This window comes from Lingula anatina, chromosome 6 (genome assembly GCF_051362555.1).
Source record: "Lingula anatina isolate TDL-2025a chromosome 6, LinAna3.0, whole genome shotgun sequence".
Lineage (NCBI taxonomy): Eukaryota > Metazoa > Brachiopoda > Lingulata > Lingulida > Lingulidae > Lingula > Lingula anatina.
In genome coordinates, this window is record NC_141772.1 from 6,106,340 (window position 1) to 6,123,006 (window position 16,667).

Sequence of the window (16,667 nt, forward strand, 5' to 3'; positions counted from 1 at the left end):
GATTACCTTTCCTTGTTTTCATCTGTTGTTCAGCTTAAAGCAGCAGTCGATATGGCATCTTATGCAATTTTTTTCATAAACATCTTACCGCCATTTATTGTATGGCGTGCTATCAACTATAAAGGTTTGTAAAGAGCGTGCAAACTGGATATTGGAAAGGGTGCAGTGGTAGCTTGCGGTCTTTACAATGGGTTCACCATTGCGAAGTAAGCTCTGGCAATTTAAATTATTTTTTCTGTGTCTGCGAGGAGTGTTAGGCGTGGACACACACGGTTATTCGATTGGACGGTCCAAAGCGTTAGTCAACGAAACCGTCCCCGGTGCTCCGATCTCGCCTGGTTCTGTTTTAACTCACCGTCATTCAGCGAAAGATTCCATTCAGAATGACTTCAACAGGGATTCACCGTTACACTTTCAGCCCACCTCGACAAGAGCCAGTTTCACCAATTTTTCTTCTGGCGTAGATAACAGCGATGTGCCAGAACCGGTGACAGTAGTCCTGCGTGAGAAAGTGCACACTGATGAGAGAAATTTACCTTGGAAGGCAAGAACAGCCCCCTTTCCGTTCGCTACGAGAAGAGAGACAAGTAGAGATCGAGGAAAAAGGGATCTGTCTGGCATAACTTTCACATCGGACCCAACAACATCTGGCGAATCCATACCGACTCCATGGAACAATTCGTCCTTTCCTCTTAACTTGCCCAACGAGTTTTGTGCAGGTAGTTTAGTTGTTCAGACATGGTGCTACTGCGACGAATTTTGCATTTTGTTTCAAGATTGTTGTTTTGACTGCAAAAAGCCTTTGCCATCGGCGGGAGTGGGCGTAAACTCAAGTAACATTGAATGCATATTGCAGTCTACAGCACTTTTCAGAGGACTTCGGACCCAACATTTCTGGATGGTGACTTCATGCCCAGAGGAATGGCCCTATGACATCGTTCGATCTAAATGTGAAGGGCTGCGAAACACCAGTGAAACTGACCGCCTTGTTCCCGTGTCCGACTTAGCAACTAACTTGACATTTCATAACAAATACTGTGCCATTTGCCATGGTATGTCAACTGTCCAACAATGGGTTTTTTACGTAACATGTGTTAGCAGGGTTTCATATGGTGTCGATTTGTTTTTCAACTCCACGCATCATGAGGATGTTGTAGAACAGGCCAGAAGAACGGAAGGGTGTGTCCTGTTATTTGATCCTCCGACCAACACTCCAGGCAGGATATGTATTCCATCTGACTACATGCCAATTGTTTCAACATCAAGTGGACGCGTCGAGACTCCTCAGTGTGGCCTAGACGCCGACCCAGAGCACAAGAAGCTTTGTTCGTCAGGACCGATATCCATTACGCGATTTCCGATTTGGTCATCAGACTATTATGGAAGAAATATCTTCTGCTGGCTTTGTAGACTGCCAAAGGGTTTTGAGCTGGACATTACACCCTGTTCTGACTCAGGTAAGTTCCAGTTTTTGTCGAAAAAGTAAGAAGTGTAAACGCACGTGCTTCAAATAATGAAAAAATGAGTACTAGTAAGTTATTTTGGCGGATGTATATGTGACGAAGTTAATTATTGAAAAGTAAATAAAATTCAAAATAATAAAATTAAATCCAATGGAAATCAAAATAAAAGTAATAGACAGGCAGTGGTATTAAGAGTGAGCCGCTCCTTTAAAGCTATAACTTTAATCATAGAAAGGGTTTGTATTCAACTGATTGCGTCTAAGTTACGTGTTTACGTGTCTTGCTGCCTGCGTCACTTTATAACGGCTCACCGTGGGAAGCCCAGTTCTTTTATTCAGTTTGTTTCCTGATGATATAATTAATAGTTTCTCGCCCAAAGATTATTACGTACATGTAATGCATCCACCATTCGTACATTTTATGTACAGACACAGCCATGTCCGTACATATTGCGTCTGTCGTCGCCGTCGTCGCCGTCACCCTGCACTTCCACCAATAACACGTTAAGTGGAAAACCATTTTACCTTTTGTCTTTAAACTGATAGAACTGATGAATACTCATAAAATACAGGTCGAGTTTGAAAATCAGCATGAACGGGACATTAGTTTTTAAAAGTTATGTTTTTTCCGCTTTTTCAGCATATGTGCAACACCCATAACACATTTCAAGTAAAACCGATAGGCCTATTGTCTTGAAACCCATAGGAGCAATCTTACCAAAATACAGGTCGAGTTAAAAAACAGCTGGATCGGATCATTTTTATAACAGTTATGCTGTTCTTTCACTTTTTGCTGCATATTTTATCCACTGACATATAGAAAACCGTGTCATGTTTTGTTGTAAAACTTGCCAGACAGATTGATGGGACTAATATACAGATGGATTTTGAAAATAAGCTTGATCGGTTCAATTTTGATAAAGATATGCCATTTTTTTATAAAAATGTTTTTTCGTCAGATTCTATTCTTAGGCATTTAAACATTCTCATTCTCATTATTCAAGTAATGCTTTCTGTCTGTACATTTGACAGCTTTACTTCCTTGTTGAAACTTTACCAGGAAAGAAATTCTGCAGGAATTACAGCGACATTAATGAATGTGGGTCAAATTTCACTTTCACAGATGATGCTAATTGAGTGAAAAAGTTTGAAGTCGGCAGTTTTAACAAGTGCTGACAATGATCTTCATTTTAGGCATACATTTCGTAGGATACAGTTAAAATAAAGTCTTGAGGTTGCACAGCATCAGTATCGTGTGAAGCCTCCACTGATTATCGTCAAGACTTGCTCACACTTTGTCATTTCCATGACAATAAAAATCTTCATTGATTTTGTCATTACCATCCATCCTATAAACAAATAAAGTTTTATTTTTCAAAAGCTAAAGAAAAATTAACTGATCCAATAACAGCAAATATTTTCCATATAAGGCGGTTAAGTATATCTATCTATTGACAAAAAGTAAATTATAAGCAAAACATTACAAAACCTTCCACATTTCCTCCGCATAGCTTTATTTTATAATCCCCCTACCCCCCCCCCCCCCCCCCCCCAATCCGCAAAAAAAATCTCACACGATTTGCAAAACCCTTGAGAACCTGTGTATCAATACAAAAATAACAGAAATTGTTTCTTTCATTTCTCTAGAAAGATCTCGATCATTCGATTCACTGGGATATTCCGTCTTGCTCGACACGACTGGGGTGCAATATGAAAAACCGTGTGAGGACTCCATAGGCCAGGGCCAAGTGAGTTGTAGAGATATTGCTTTGTAAAAATGTAATGTCAATTATATTCTTGTGATAAACTATTTTTATCTCAGAGACAGAATACGAATGTAAATATCGTTTCCTCTTGCATAACGTGATTTTGATAATAGTGAGAATCACATATACAAACAAAAAATAAACAATATACAGCAATAACAAAAACACCTAATTAGCATCAGAAAGTGCACTTTGTTTCCAACAAAAACATATAGAAACAGTTTCATACTGATTTGCAATTTGGCACTTTGTCACTTTTAATTACCTCAATAAACCATTGCCGTGTCATGCCGTACCATGTGCCATGTGCCGTGTCTGAAGATTGAATTGCTTAATCCGTCTGTCGATAGAGATATGAAAACACATTATTACAAACAGTTTGAGGGCGTCCTACCTTATTCCACGAAGAAACATTATTATTATCATTATTATTTTTATTATCATTATTATTATTATTATTATTATTATAAAATTCCACTTTCCAGTTACCTTGTGAAGACACAGATGACCAGTGTTTTACTCCAATACGATACCTGTTCAACATTGATTTTCCCATTCATTTTGCGTTGGTTCCGGAAAACGATTTGAACGCCACTGCAGCTAAAGGCATTTGTGGCGTATACCTAGGTTATCTCTTCCGTCTCAATATTTTCGAAACTGTCAGTAAAGGGGTGTGGAAAATGGCAGGCCCCTCTAGGCTGTGTAGAGAGGTAGGTCCAAATGCAACAATTCCAAGAGTAGTCTCCGTGTCCACCTTTAAGGTCAGATTAACGAAGGCGATCCACAGTTATCGTGAAGGTTTTCGGATGTTTGCCTCGTTCCTAGACGACTTCACCAAGAGGCTGAAGGACAGAAACGAGCGAATCACCTTTGAAGGCAAGGTATACCTGGTAACCGTGATGGGTTTGGTTAAGGACTCCTGTGCATCTGACGGAAGTACTACTCAATTAGGCAAACCTTCGCCAGGAATGCACGACGTCAAGACTAGCAACCCGCCCTCCTCCACCAGCGGGGGTCTGCTCAGCAGTACTTCTTCACTGGCACACATGGCGTTTACGGTTGCCGGGGGTGTCTTCGTTTGGGAGATATCTATAATGTAACGACACTTGTCATTTGAAATGATTACTGAATATTGAACACCGCATATGGTGGTTGGATTATGGTGGGTGACAATAACGATTTCTACTTAAATAATGCCAGAAGAGAAAGTCTCTGGTACCATTGTTTTCTATTTCATATCTTAAGAGTGTTTGAAACTCGAGAACTATATTGCACAAAATAGCTTTATCGTTATATTATACGCCGTTTCATATTTCTGTAATACGGTATACAGAGAGATAATCCTTCCTCTGTGAGGGGTAGAGAGTGCTCAGGTTAATAGACTTTTGCAGATACTCCTATAGATATTCACTCAATATGCACGTCTTTTCTAAGTAGTCTTTTGCACAATGTCGCCATCACCGATGCTTTCTCTTGTACCATAGAGCATGTCATATTACAGTAAGATACGATAAGAAAGGGTAAGAGTTTATTAAGCCATTGAAATTCAAATTAAAATTCACATATATCGGACATTGGATTGCTATTTATCTAAAGGAATAAAGTATAAGATAACAATATAGTTTCTAAGATATAGTTGCCAATTTTTTTTTTCTTTTTTTAATGAGAGACAGCAGACGGGTGAAAACTCTTTAAAACATTTTGGATCCTTTAAAACTTAAATGTCTGCAGTTACTCGGCAAGAAATTAAAAAGAGCGTGTGCAGGATGGGTACATGTACAGTTAGACATATTATTCCTGCTTTTGCTTCTAATCTTTCTGTATAAATTGAAAGATGGGAGCTCAAGACCATTAGTTGTGCTACAAGTATTTGTCACCACATCTAAATGCTTGCGGTGTTCTCCAGTGGCACGCCCATACCACACTGTGATTGCAAATGTTAAAAGACTCAATTATGCACCTGTAATAGTTCGATAAAATAATTTAATTCGATGTAAAACCCTTCAACTTTCTTGAAAAGCATACCCTGAGTATAAATTCATTGTCATGAGGTGGATAAAACTTTTAAAGAACACTACTACTAAAACGTTATGTACACTGAGTACTTCACTCAACTTAATGATCAGTCAGAGCTTTGACTCAGTTATAAACCAGACCATAGTTGATATCGGTATAACATAGTCAATTTTTTACCATTTTTATCATGCCCCATCTATGATATCAAAGTGATAACCTCAGACGTTCTTTACGGGAAGCAGTTAGATACCAACATACTGTACTGTCCAAAACCACTAAGTGCAGATCTCAATTTGTGTCGATTGTGCATTCCAGGTTTTGACGTATGCTTGTAGTACTACTAGTTTGTATTAGAGTCAAAACAAAGCGGTGTGGCCATCAACGACGCGTCCGACGTTAGACCATCTCGTATTCATCAGGCAATATTTGCCCAAATGCTATATTACACTTATACAACAGATATTCAGGTACCAAATAATGTTTTTTTTTTTCAAAACACTAAATGGGTAAATTACAGAATTTTAAAATGCAAACAAAGCATGTAAACAGGCATGTAAAAAGTCCCTGCCGATAAAAACTCATTTAAGAGTGATGATATGTGATTGGTTAACATATCTTTTGGTATGAAATCCTAGCTCTTGTGCATTTTAAAAATAAAATATACATGTATGGTGGATTTGAAATTGCATTCCAGTTCCCTCTAAAAAGATATTTCTTTACATCAGATTTTTCGTCACAAAATACTTAAAATAATATATAAGAAAACAAGACAGCATTATTTTATAGTTCGCTTTATAAGCCTTCATAATCATTCATTTTGTGTTAAAGACTCACCTAAACAAGTCTTGCTTACTGTAATGCTCCCAAAATTTTCATATCATAAAGTTTTGTTATCCCTAAGTTTTTGTCAAATTCATCAGGATTTACTTAGGTTTAATCTACTACTGTATGGTTACATCAGGACTGATTGAATTTCAACCTACTGCTGTGTGGTTTCATCAGGATTGACTTAAGATGAACCTACTGCTGTGTGGTTTCATCAGAATTGACTTAAGATGAACCTACTGCTGTGTGGTTTCATCAAGATTGACTTAAAATAAGATTAACCTACTGCTGTGTGGTTTCATCATGATTGACTGAAGATTAACCTACTGCTGTGTGGTTTCATCAGGATTGACTTAAAATTAACCCACTGCTAAGTGGTTTCATCAGGATGGACTTAAGAATAACCTACTACAGCGAGGATTCATCAGGATTAACTTTAAGTTAACCTAACGCTGTGTGGTTTCATCAAAACAGAAATGGCGCTTAAATAAACAAAAGTTTACACTTAACGATTTTTTTCCAATGACTTTAAACCTGAAAACTATAAATATCAACCATTACATGGGCTTAAATTGAATCCACAACTATTTTCAGCATCGCGTGTGCCCGCCTCTAGAAACACTCATGTTTCACATGGCCTTCTCTTCGACATCCTTGGTCGAACTGAGAATTTATCAAGATAAACACTTAATATAATTATTGAAACACATATATAAACGATTTTAACAATAACTTGTTTACTGTAATCTTTGCAATATTTGTTGCACACTTCGCGACATTTTCCGTCCCTTATAAGGGGTGGTGACCTCGTTTTTCTTCTTGGTACTGGGAGGCGATATTAGGGATTTACTTTTCCCCGAAACATAACGCCCAGAGAGATTACCTGTATTGTCTGAAAAACTACGTATGCTGAATGCAAAGAGAGATTTTGTCATTATAATGATTTCGTAAAATTAATGTGGTTCTGCATAATCTTCTGCTTGCCAAAGATTGAGAATGCACCAGGTTGTAATTTCTGACGTAGTTTACCAGGATCTACTGGCTTACATACGAGAACCTTTAATTTGCTTGTTTATAAGCCCCTACGTGTGTAACCTGTAATCCCTCATAGATTTGCGTTCTTTAATCATGATTGTCTTGTAGCCTTGAAAACATTCAATGTGTCCACAGATTCAGTAATCTTTAACTTGTCTCTTTATTAGTTTCGTCTATTCATCAAATAATGATTACTGTGTTGACCTTTATTGTTAAGCATTTAATTCTATTTCATATATCATATTTATCTTAATTTTTCCATTTATTAATCTATTTATGAGTGGATTCTAGAGTTAATTGATATATGTTTAATAAAAGCTATGTACAATCCTGCCTTGCCTGGATATTCTGGATATGTTTTATGACATCTTAAAAATATTTCTCGAAAGAAGTAATGAGCACTTGGAGGGGCAGAAGTTATAAAGAACGTCTTTTGTTTAATAACCTTAAAATAATAATCACCATGCATAATACTGGCCAAAAATGAATTCACAGCTATTGTATATTCCGTATTGTGTGTGTCTACCTCTACAAACCACATATGCTTCACAACGCCTCCTTATTGAGATAACTAATGTGTGAATGCGCTGCTGTGGAACAGAGCTCCTTTCTTGCATGAACAAGCTGGTTGCGTTAATCATTTATTATCATAAAATTATTCTCTTAACCCCCCTACCCCTACCCGGTCACATTAATTTGAAACCTCCTCTAAGTACATCGTAGGATTCTGCGTTCCTCTCCATGTAGTCAACGTTTATTCACTTAATTCGATGTGTTATTTGATAAGCAGACAAAATTGTCCATAAGAACAATTAAATATGTTTGTTTATGATGATGATATTAAACAGAAAATTGAAGACGGTTTCTCTTGGGTTTGATTCATACAATTATCATAATATTAATATTCAGCATGATGTTGAAGTGATCTCAGTGTATTACATAGAAAGATAAATTTCCTTTAAAATGTTTTTGTTTTAAAAAACGTGTTTTTGAGGTTTTTTTTAAGTTCTGCTTGCCAAACAATGAACATGCATGGGTTTCAAACGTCATTCATTACGACCTGCAGGTTGAAATATTAATACATATAATTTGCGTGAATATTTACCCCGACGTGTTACAGATTTTGGTTACTCTGCTGAATTGTGTTTCTACTAGAAATACAATTCAGCAGAGTAACCATAATCTGATGAGTTAATATAATACATGCCTCATACGGATGAAAGAAATGGTTTACATCAGCCATTGGCAGAGGTGAAACTTCCTTCATTGCAGCAGATTCGACAAGGTGGTCCTTGTGTTGTCTTCTGCTTAACAACAACTGCATTCACGTACAATTTAAAAAGTTTTATCAGTTCTGTAATTTCCATATATGAGTTTTTTTGGTCAATTCTTACTTATTTGAGTTGAAAATTCAAGCACTATTCATTCATAATAAGTTAAATCGATTCATCTTCTGACTTCTTTTAAGTCCCCATGTTTCAGCCCACATCCATTTGATATATTGAATAGATATATTTGTCCTACATACATTTCCTACATGTACCTACCCACTGATAACGGCTGTTATTCAGGCACTGTAAACAAAAAAGAACCACGTTTTGTTCTACATCAGCAGCGTGCATTCAAAACCATTGGTTCTGATCAAGAACATAGATGTATAACCCAGCAGTCCTAGAATGTAAAATCATAACGCTTGCCTTATCAAGATTCTTTATCAAGAAGTTTACTTTTACTGTTGATTAACCAGCAGGTTAGGCACGCGACAGAAACGAAAGTGGGTCATGTTGTATAAATATTACTCATTTAGTTCATCCCTTGCTCCATTGCTGTCTTTGCGGGGGGCTTAAAGTGACTGTTGCAGTTAAAGTTATTTAGTGACTAACAGCGTGACAAACAGACACGCCCAGCATGGCGCACCCAACAGGCGGAGCAGCAATTCACACACGAGCTACAACTGCTACCAGTATTCACATTGAGGAAACATCAAAGAGTGTGTCGTTGGCATCCGGGTTTGTATTTGATACTCCACAAGATTTTAGCCTTGGGAAATGTCACCTAAAGGAGAATTACTTCACTCCAAAAATTACAACTCATATTAAGTTTTCTAACAAATTGCAACAATTACGAAGTCTGGGTTCTCATATGATTGGTTCGGGTTAGGTTGGGCTGAGTATTGGGGTTATATGGGGCGAATGTCACCTGTACAATGTAATGGGGAACGGACTACGGTTCCTAGCGGATTACCATTCTAGTACAGGTCACACCGGTCCCAATGCCCGTAACACTGTTGTGCAACTGAGTTTTATTTTATAGTATTCTACGTTTGTATGTTATCACATTTACCTTTTTATTTAACCTTTTCTACGCGATAAACAGCATTATATAAGTGCTATTTAAGTGGGTAACACGAAAAGAAATACTATTTAATTGTTACTGTTGAATTTTTTTTCAATTTAGATGACTAATGTTAATCACTTTGATAATTTATTATTAGATTGTAAACTTAGATAGATACTGTTGTTCCTGTATGTGATAATTTCCAGTCCATACAATCAACACAACTTCGCTGTTTTCAACGCCAGACGCGCAAAGGCCGATAATAATGAGTCCAAACCAAATTTTATCAAGATACTGCCCTGGGGAGGGCGGTCCAATGACGAAGGGTGTATGGACGGTTGCTGTGGCAAAATGACTTGGTACGCCGTAGTCGCTTTCCCTTTAGCTGTGACTCTTGTAAGTAATGAATTCCTATGCAACCAACTGTTTTATTGAAATATGTTTTAAGACATCGTGTTTGAACATGTTATGGTGTGGCCAACCCCAGACCCATTTAAGAAGGGGAAGGTAGAATTTACCCAAATCTCTGAACAGCTAGAAAAGTTAACTCACTTCCTTTCAATTTAGATTTACTAGTTAATGTGCACTGGGAAAGCAGTAATGCAGTTACATAATGCATCTATTTCAAAGCTTAAAATGATTACTGATTCGTCGGTGATGTCAAACATGCTGTATTTTGAGAGAAAACACCGCTGACAAAAGCATGAGTGACCTTAGAGTCACTCCTCTATAGACCTGCATATTTGCATTACTGTACTTCATACCTATGGATTGTCTGTACCAGATTTCCTATTCGGTATGTTCTCCAAACTTTTTTATTTATTTATTTATTTGCTACACACTGTACCTTGTGAAATACTTAAAATGTGTAAAATCATTCGTGTCCAATTATAAATTACTTACATACGTAATATATACTTGGTCAGCCATGTACATGTTACAGTAACATTTTTTAATCTGTCTATATCTCTTAGATTTTTTATATATTTTAATAATGTTTTTAGTAGTGTTAATTTGAAATGGTTTCTAATGAGTGTTTTAGATTTAAATATTGTAGTCATTTTAATGATTTTAGTTATATTATTCATTATTGTAAGGCGCCTTGAGGTAGCATGTAAGGCGCCATATAAGAAGATTATTATTATTATTATTATTATTATTATTATTATTATTAGCATGTATAAAACCAGCCAAGTATATTCAACCATAGCAAACCAAAAAAACTGCAGAGCCTTTTGCAAAAGACAAATACAAATTTGATGTTTGGACTTAACAATGTATTCATAGAAAGTTATTTCACAAGTACACATACACACATATCAACTCATTTAGATTTACTTCAGTCTAGTTCCTGAATATACATGTAAACTGTGTTAAATAAGATAAACTCGTCGGGTGAGAATTATTACGTTCTATCTCCATACTTTTACTTTTGGAGATATTGGTATCGTTGGGAAGCTGATAATGTGTTCTATCCCCCTGTGTATAGTTTATTTTCGGCTACAGGGTTTATACAATAAAGCTGTCACTTTGTTTGTCTTTTAGTTTGGGTGGTGGACACGAGGAAGTTTAATGCCTTATCTCTTCATGGTTGGCCTTTGCCTGCTCCTTATCTGGCACATAGCAGCAATGGTCATCATCAAGGTCAACCAAAGCCGATTTGAGTCAAACGATACTTGGTACCTTATAAAAGTATGGCTCTTACCATTTGATATAAAATCATATATGTCTGCTCTCCATCTGATCTCCATCTGACTTTTCGGTGTTATGGTAACAGCTAGTGCTTAATTTGTTTTGCTTTTCAGCTTTATTTAGCTTAACTCAAGAATGAGCTGGGTTATAATATTTATTTCCTGTGGTTACGCTACTACATAAAGATACAGACTTGACATTTAATATGGAATATTTTTTTCGAAATAATTTTTTATCAGTTTTTTCCTATTTTGCTGACTGATAAATAAAAATAAGGATTAAAATCGTGTTTTAATAACTTTAAATTACCTCTTTGATGTCATTGTGACATCAGTTCATTAATGGAATTCGCCAGAGAAGCAAACAAAAACACGTTGCCTATTCTATGTCATACGACTCCTATTAAAAGAGATATTTTAGATTCCATATTTTCCAAATTATCGTCTGTAAAAGGGTAATACGCTCCACAAAAGACCCTCATGTCAGCTGCTAGTCACAGTAATGGTCGTTGTTACGCCTGGCCTCTTCGTGGCTGTTGCCAGCGCTCTCAAGCGGCAAGGCATTTCTTGGGGGTAGGTTTTAAGAGTTCAATCTGGAATAACATTCCAGGCATCGGTCTAAAATTGTCCAATCTGGTCCAGTTTTGTTGTAGGACATGTAGGCAGTTGATTGGTGAGTAATGGTCTACCGAAATATTGTCTATGTGGTTCAAATGTGGCGATTTTGATGACCAGGGTAGCTGGTCATTCCCTTGGTTCTGTAAGTTATCTGCTATTAAAGTGCTCTGTGTGAACCTGCAACCTCATTGTGCAACCTAGAATTGTTCCTAAGGTGCCCCCTATCAAATGATAGTCAAGTGGTTTCGAGATTATTCCTTTATTTGATCTGGTTCAGGTTTTCGTCGATGACTACCGTTGGTGTTTTGGCACCAATGTGGAATCTATTCCAAATACTGACGCTGTCAATCACCCTTGTCACTTTAGACCCGGCATATGCTTCGTCGTAGGCCTCTTCTGGATATCTGTAAACTCTGTTTTGACTAATTGGGCGGCACAGGTGAAATCTGACCTCAATAAAGAAAGCCACGCAGTTTCAGTGTTCTACCCAGAATCGTTCATGGCCCCCAATTCATTAGAGAAACAGACAACGATGTTTTGCTGTATACAGTGGGTACCTCGGAGGTCATTTGGTGTTCTTACCTGCTAAAACCAGTTTAGTGTTCGCTAAGGGCTTTGAAAAATGCATTTTAGTTGCAATTTACCCCTCGTTCTGAACGGACTAAGTGTTTTTTGTTGAGTTGCAGCAGCGTATACCGAAAGACAGTGGGTCCTGTACCCTGTAGGTAAAATTTTGATACATTGGGGGTCACCTCTGTGTAGGTACATCAGTCTGGGCATTACTCTATAAAACTGTGGGGACCGTTCCGTTTGGCGCTATGATCTGTCTGGTTATGTCTGTCTTTTTCGCGCCATTCTGCCTTAGATTAACAAATTTGTAATGCACTACTTGGCTCATTTTACGCACTGCAAAACTGACCGCTTGCATGCAAAATTTCAAATTCTTCTATGCAGTAGTTGCCGAAATATGGATATTTTTTGACAGAACCAAGCTTTGCCTAAGCCAAGCTTTGATCAGCCCAAAGGAACACTACCCAATTAAATCACTGCAAATTACATAATGTAGCAGCGCAACAGGCATGAAAGTCAGTTAATTGGTAGCGACACACCTGACTACACACTTTTACATTCACAAATCTTATATGAGATCGGAGTTTTTTGAAAAAAGAACGTATTTTTACCTAGGTATACCTTCGAAACTGAAATATTCCATATTAAATGTCAAGTCTGTATATGTATACTGACAGTCAATGAAAACGCATCAGAAAACTTTCTTGTACTTTTGTACTCTTGTACTTTTACCGAGAATCGATTCCAACCATATAAACGAGTACAAATGCACTTGTTTGGTCATAAGAGAGTGGGCTGACCACTCGGATGTTTAAAATTTCCGCTTCATTAATTTTGTTTTTGATTTGTGTGATCTGCTGTTACAAAATTATGTGTTTTTCCTTATTGGTGTGAATTTATCAGGTTCAATATATGGAGATTAATTAAGCAGACCGTTTACAACTGTTCGGTCACTCTCTCACACATACACACGCGCGCGCGCGAGCGCGTACGAAGTCTAGGTCACCTTTGACTGTTATAGCTATCTCTATCAATAACAGGGTACCGTGAATTGTCAACATAGTTGATTCACACATCATCTTTACAGCGGGACTTATTCATCCTTGTGTTAGCTGACCTTGCGAGGGAGTTAATTGGAATATATTTCTGAAAAACAAGTTAGGAAAATTCACTAGTTTACTAAAGACACAAAACAACTATCATTTTTACTTTAAAACATTTTTTTTCATATTTTGATAAAATGCGTTAAGGTGTTGATGTTCATTTATTTTTTCCGAAAGTAATGAACAATAGAACATAAGGATGATGGTGGGATATTCATTATAATGGTTTATTTAAGCTTTCATCACATGCTGGTTACTTTGGTAACGATAGTCCGAATATTTTTCAAATCGCACCGCTCTAGTCGCCGACTAACCCAAGCCCATTTTGGGATTAACCGCTAACTGTAGTTCATACAGCATAACGTGTTTTGGTGATTAATAAAAAAAAAAGTTTTCAAAACATTAAATATGTTTTTCCAGAATGTTATAAAACGCTTTAAAACTGCAAGGGCATCAGAAGCTCCATATGTTTAGCAGCCTCACGCGCTTAGCAGGGGAAGTGCTTAGCCAATGTGCTTAGCTTGTGATAGACTTGTTATAGAATCATATGCTGATGAAGCTAAACACATAGCTAAACGTGTAACAACGCCAACGTGTCTAGCTTTTTCTTCTGTGAAACGTTTGAAAAGCTATACGCGTTTAGCATTTACACAGATTTCTAAATGCGAATAGGTGCCTAACGTGTGTTGTATGTATTTAAATGCTAAACACTGTTTTTACAGTGTATATGTACGTACTGGCGTATTGAAGAGCAAAATGTCTGAACCTTTATTATGTTAAATGCGCAAACAAAGCACTAGACGGCGTGTTCCTTTTTTAAACAAAGAAATGAAAATAGGTTGAAATATTTGTATCACCAGCATCACTGGTTGATTTATTTTAAGGTACCATTACTTTAACTTTCCCTTTCCATTACTTGTATTTTATCTATATCCTTTCAGAGGCAGAGATCCACGTGATGTTATACAACTTGACGTACCAAACCAGACGTTTTAGCGTTCCGTTCCGGAGCATTTTCCTTGTCAGCATCCTCTACATTGCAAGCCTGGTCCTTCACGGCATGTACTTCATTAACACCCACAGTGATCACAATGGGTATTAATTCAAACCGGTAGACATACCGACTAATGAACAAAATTCTATATGCAAACCTTTTGCATTTCTGTAAGAACCCTGGCGTATCATTAGAAAACTCTTATTTAATATTCTTAGTTAAAACAATTCAACACGCTATTTTGAAATTTGAAGAATTATTTACTATCATTCATACTGTTTGATAGAAGCATTAATTACAAATTAAATTAGATTTATTCGAATTATATCATTTAGGGAAGTAGAGGATACGCGTAATATTTTATTGTGGAGAGATTTTTGTGTTTGCGCCTTTGAAACATTAGATTTTGAACAAAAGTCCTAGATAAAAAGACAGCATTCACATAGGCCATAAAGTATTGCAGTGCCGTCCAATATTTCGCTAAGATCACCAGAAGGAGAGCTGGACTTTATTGTGCCAGAGGTAAACCATTTAAATGTATTCAAAGATATGAAAAATTGACAGAGAAACGATTTTTTATTAACCACTAAACTGGTTAAGTAAGAAGATAATTAAAATGTTGCAAAATGTTGCAAAATGTTACAAGATATATGATTGGGCTATTTGTAAGTGACCCTGATCAAATGAATTGGAAAAGGATATAGAAATTCCTAATACTGATTGTGAAGAAGGAAATATATAGATATATTGTAATTTAATACCAATGTATGTTAATGCGTAAGAAATGTGGAACGTATACTATTGTTTGAAGTACATTGATGAACTATTTATTTGAATAAAATGACACGTGTATTCAACTCCAAGGTTAGGACACAGACGGAAAATTTTCACTGGATGTTAATCGTGATAAACATTACCTTAATATATACTGCTTTCATTACCTTAATATATACTGCTTTCAAAAATAACCCCGGCTTTTCAGACAAGATTTTGCTTTTATTTTTTTATTTTTTTATTTTTTTTATCTCACAACCTGCTATACTAGGGCCCTACCACCCAAACGTGAGAGGTACATGTATATATTTACCCACAAAAAAAGAATCTTAATCGAAATAGCACAATATCATTGATGTTTTTTATAATGAAATGTATAATTAATGATGGCTTTAATAAATATTAATAAAGGAAAGCACTATAATTTTGTTATTCTTTCTTGTTTTTTTCCTAATAATTGGTTATAATATCGGAAAAGAATACATTTTAGTAATAAGTAGTATTTGATACATTTCGTTTACACCATATAATTCTGTTTCAACAACAATTAGAAACAAAAAATATTAAAACATCCCACAAACAGTATCAAATGTTCTTGAACAGAAACATTTAAGCTAATTTGTCAATAAATGGATATATTACATACCAGTCAATTCATCGCCTGCTTACAGTATAATATTATTAGAAGTACACACACTGGACAATAGATGTGTCACCCCTACTGAGCCAATACTATGGGGGAAATAAATGACTGTGGAATGATATGCTCCTGGTATCATTTTATTAACATCAAATTTCACAAAAAATCACAAAATGAGAATAAAATATACATTGTACCAAAATATGCAGTTCAAGTCCAAAATTAGTACTTACTGGCATAACCACGTGACCTAATAATAGGTGCCAGTCTACGAAGCAAGGATTCATATAATTGTCTGATGCGTTCGGGGCTTATGCTGGCTCAAGCATAAAACACTGAATATAACAGAGTTTCTCTGCTGGTTAGACGGGCATTTGTAAAAAGTTTTGACATTTCATTCCACAGATTTTCTATTATGTTTGCATAACGATATAAGAGGTTTCAGTCTTGCTACCCTGCTGTACACTCTATAAGCATATTCCAATGTGTTGTCAACTGACAAGCAGTGTCGAACTTTGACAACCTGGACATCAAAATCAGCCGTCGGTCTTCACGGCCAGTAGTTTTTCTTGGACGACCCATCAGAGGCAAACTGTCTCTTGATCTAGTGTTTTTATACGAGACCAGACCCCCTGCACGGTTCTGACTGAACAATTCAATTGTATCGATATTCTGACATTGCTTATATTCTGCCTCTTCAGGTTAATAACTTGCACCTATAACCGTTAGTTAATTGCCTGTATCTTGCTATATTGGAGGAAGACAGGAATAACATTTGCTGTACATGTACAAGACCAACAATATAATTCCATGGTATAGCGGTTTTATACTCATTA

General features: G+C 36.5%; 2 protein-coding genes across 2 annotated transcripts; both read left to right on the forward strand.

Annotated features, from left to right (window-relative positions):
* The first annotated feature begins 3,082 nt into the window (after positions 1 to 3,082).
* LOC147761053 (uncharacterized) lies at positions 3,083 to 4,780 on the forward strand. The gene is made up of 2 exons (XM_087016259.1): positions 3,083 to 3,210; positions 3,714 to 4,780. The coding sequence occupies exon 2, from the start codon at positions 3,909 to 3,911 to the stop codon at positions 4,326 to 4,328; it is 420 nt and encodes a 139-aa protein (XP_086872385.1). The 5' UTR covers positions 3,083 to 3,210; positions 3,714 to 3,908; the 3' UTR covers positions 4,329 to 4,780.
* A 4,222-nt stretch (positions 4,781 to 9,002) lies between these two features.
* LOC106153522 (uncharacterized) lies at positions 9,003 to 11,196 on the forward strand. The gene is made up of 3 exons (XM_087015132.1): positions 9,003 to 9,113; positions 9,648 to 9,837; positions 10,987 to 11,196. Exons 1-3 carry the CDS (start codon positions 9,013 to 9,015, stop codon positions 11,194 to 11,196), a joined length of 501 nt encoding a protein of 166 aa, XP_086871258.1. The 5' UTR covers positions 9,003 to 9,012.
* Positions 11,197 to 16,667: the final 5,471 nt, after the last annotated feature.

Bases quoted from the DNA above. Each gene is read 5' to 3' on its own strand.
- LOC147761053 (XM_087016259.1), top strand. From the start codon at position 3,909: ATGGCAGGCCCCTCTAGGCTGTGTAGAGAGGTAGGTCCAAATGCAACA.
- LOC106153522 (XM_087015132.1), top strand. From the start codon at position 9,013: ATGGCGCACCCAACAGGCGGAGCAGCAATTCACACACGAGCTACAACT. The intron at 9,114-9,647 runs GTTTGTATTTGA...GATAATTTCCAG, and splicing joins AGTGTGTCGTTGGCATCCGG to TCCATACAATCAACACAACT. The intron at 9,838-10,986 runs GTAAGTAATGAA...TTTGTCTTTTAG, and splicing joins TCCCTTTAGCTGTGACTCTT to TTTGGGTGGTGGACACGAGG.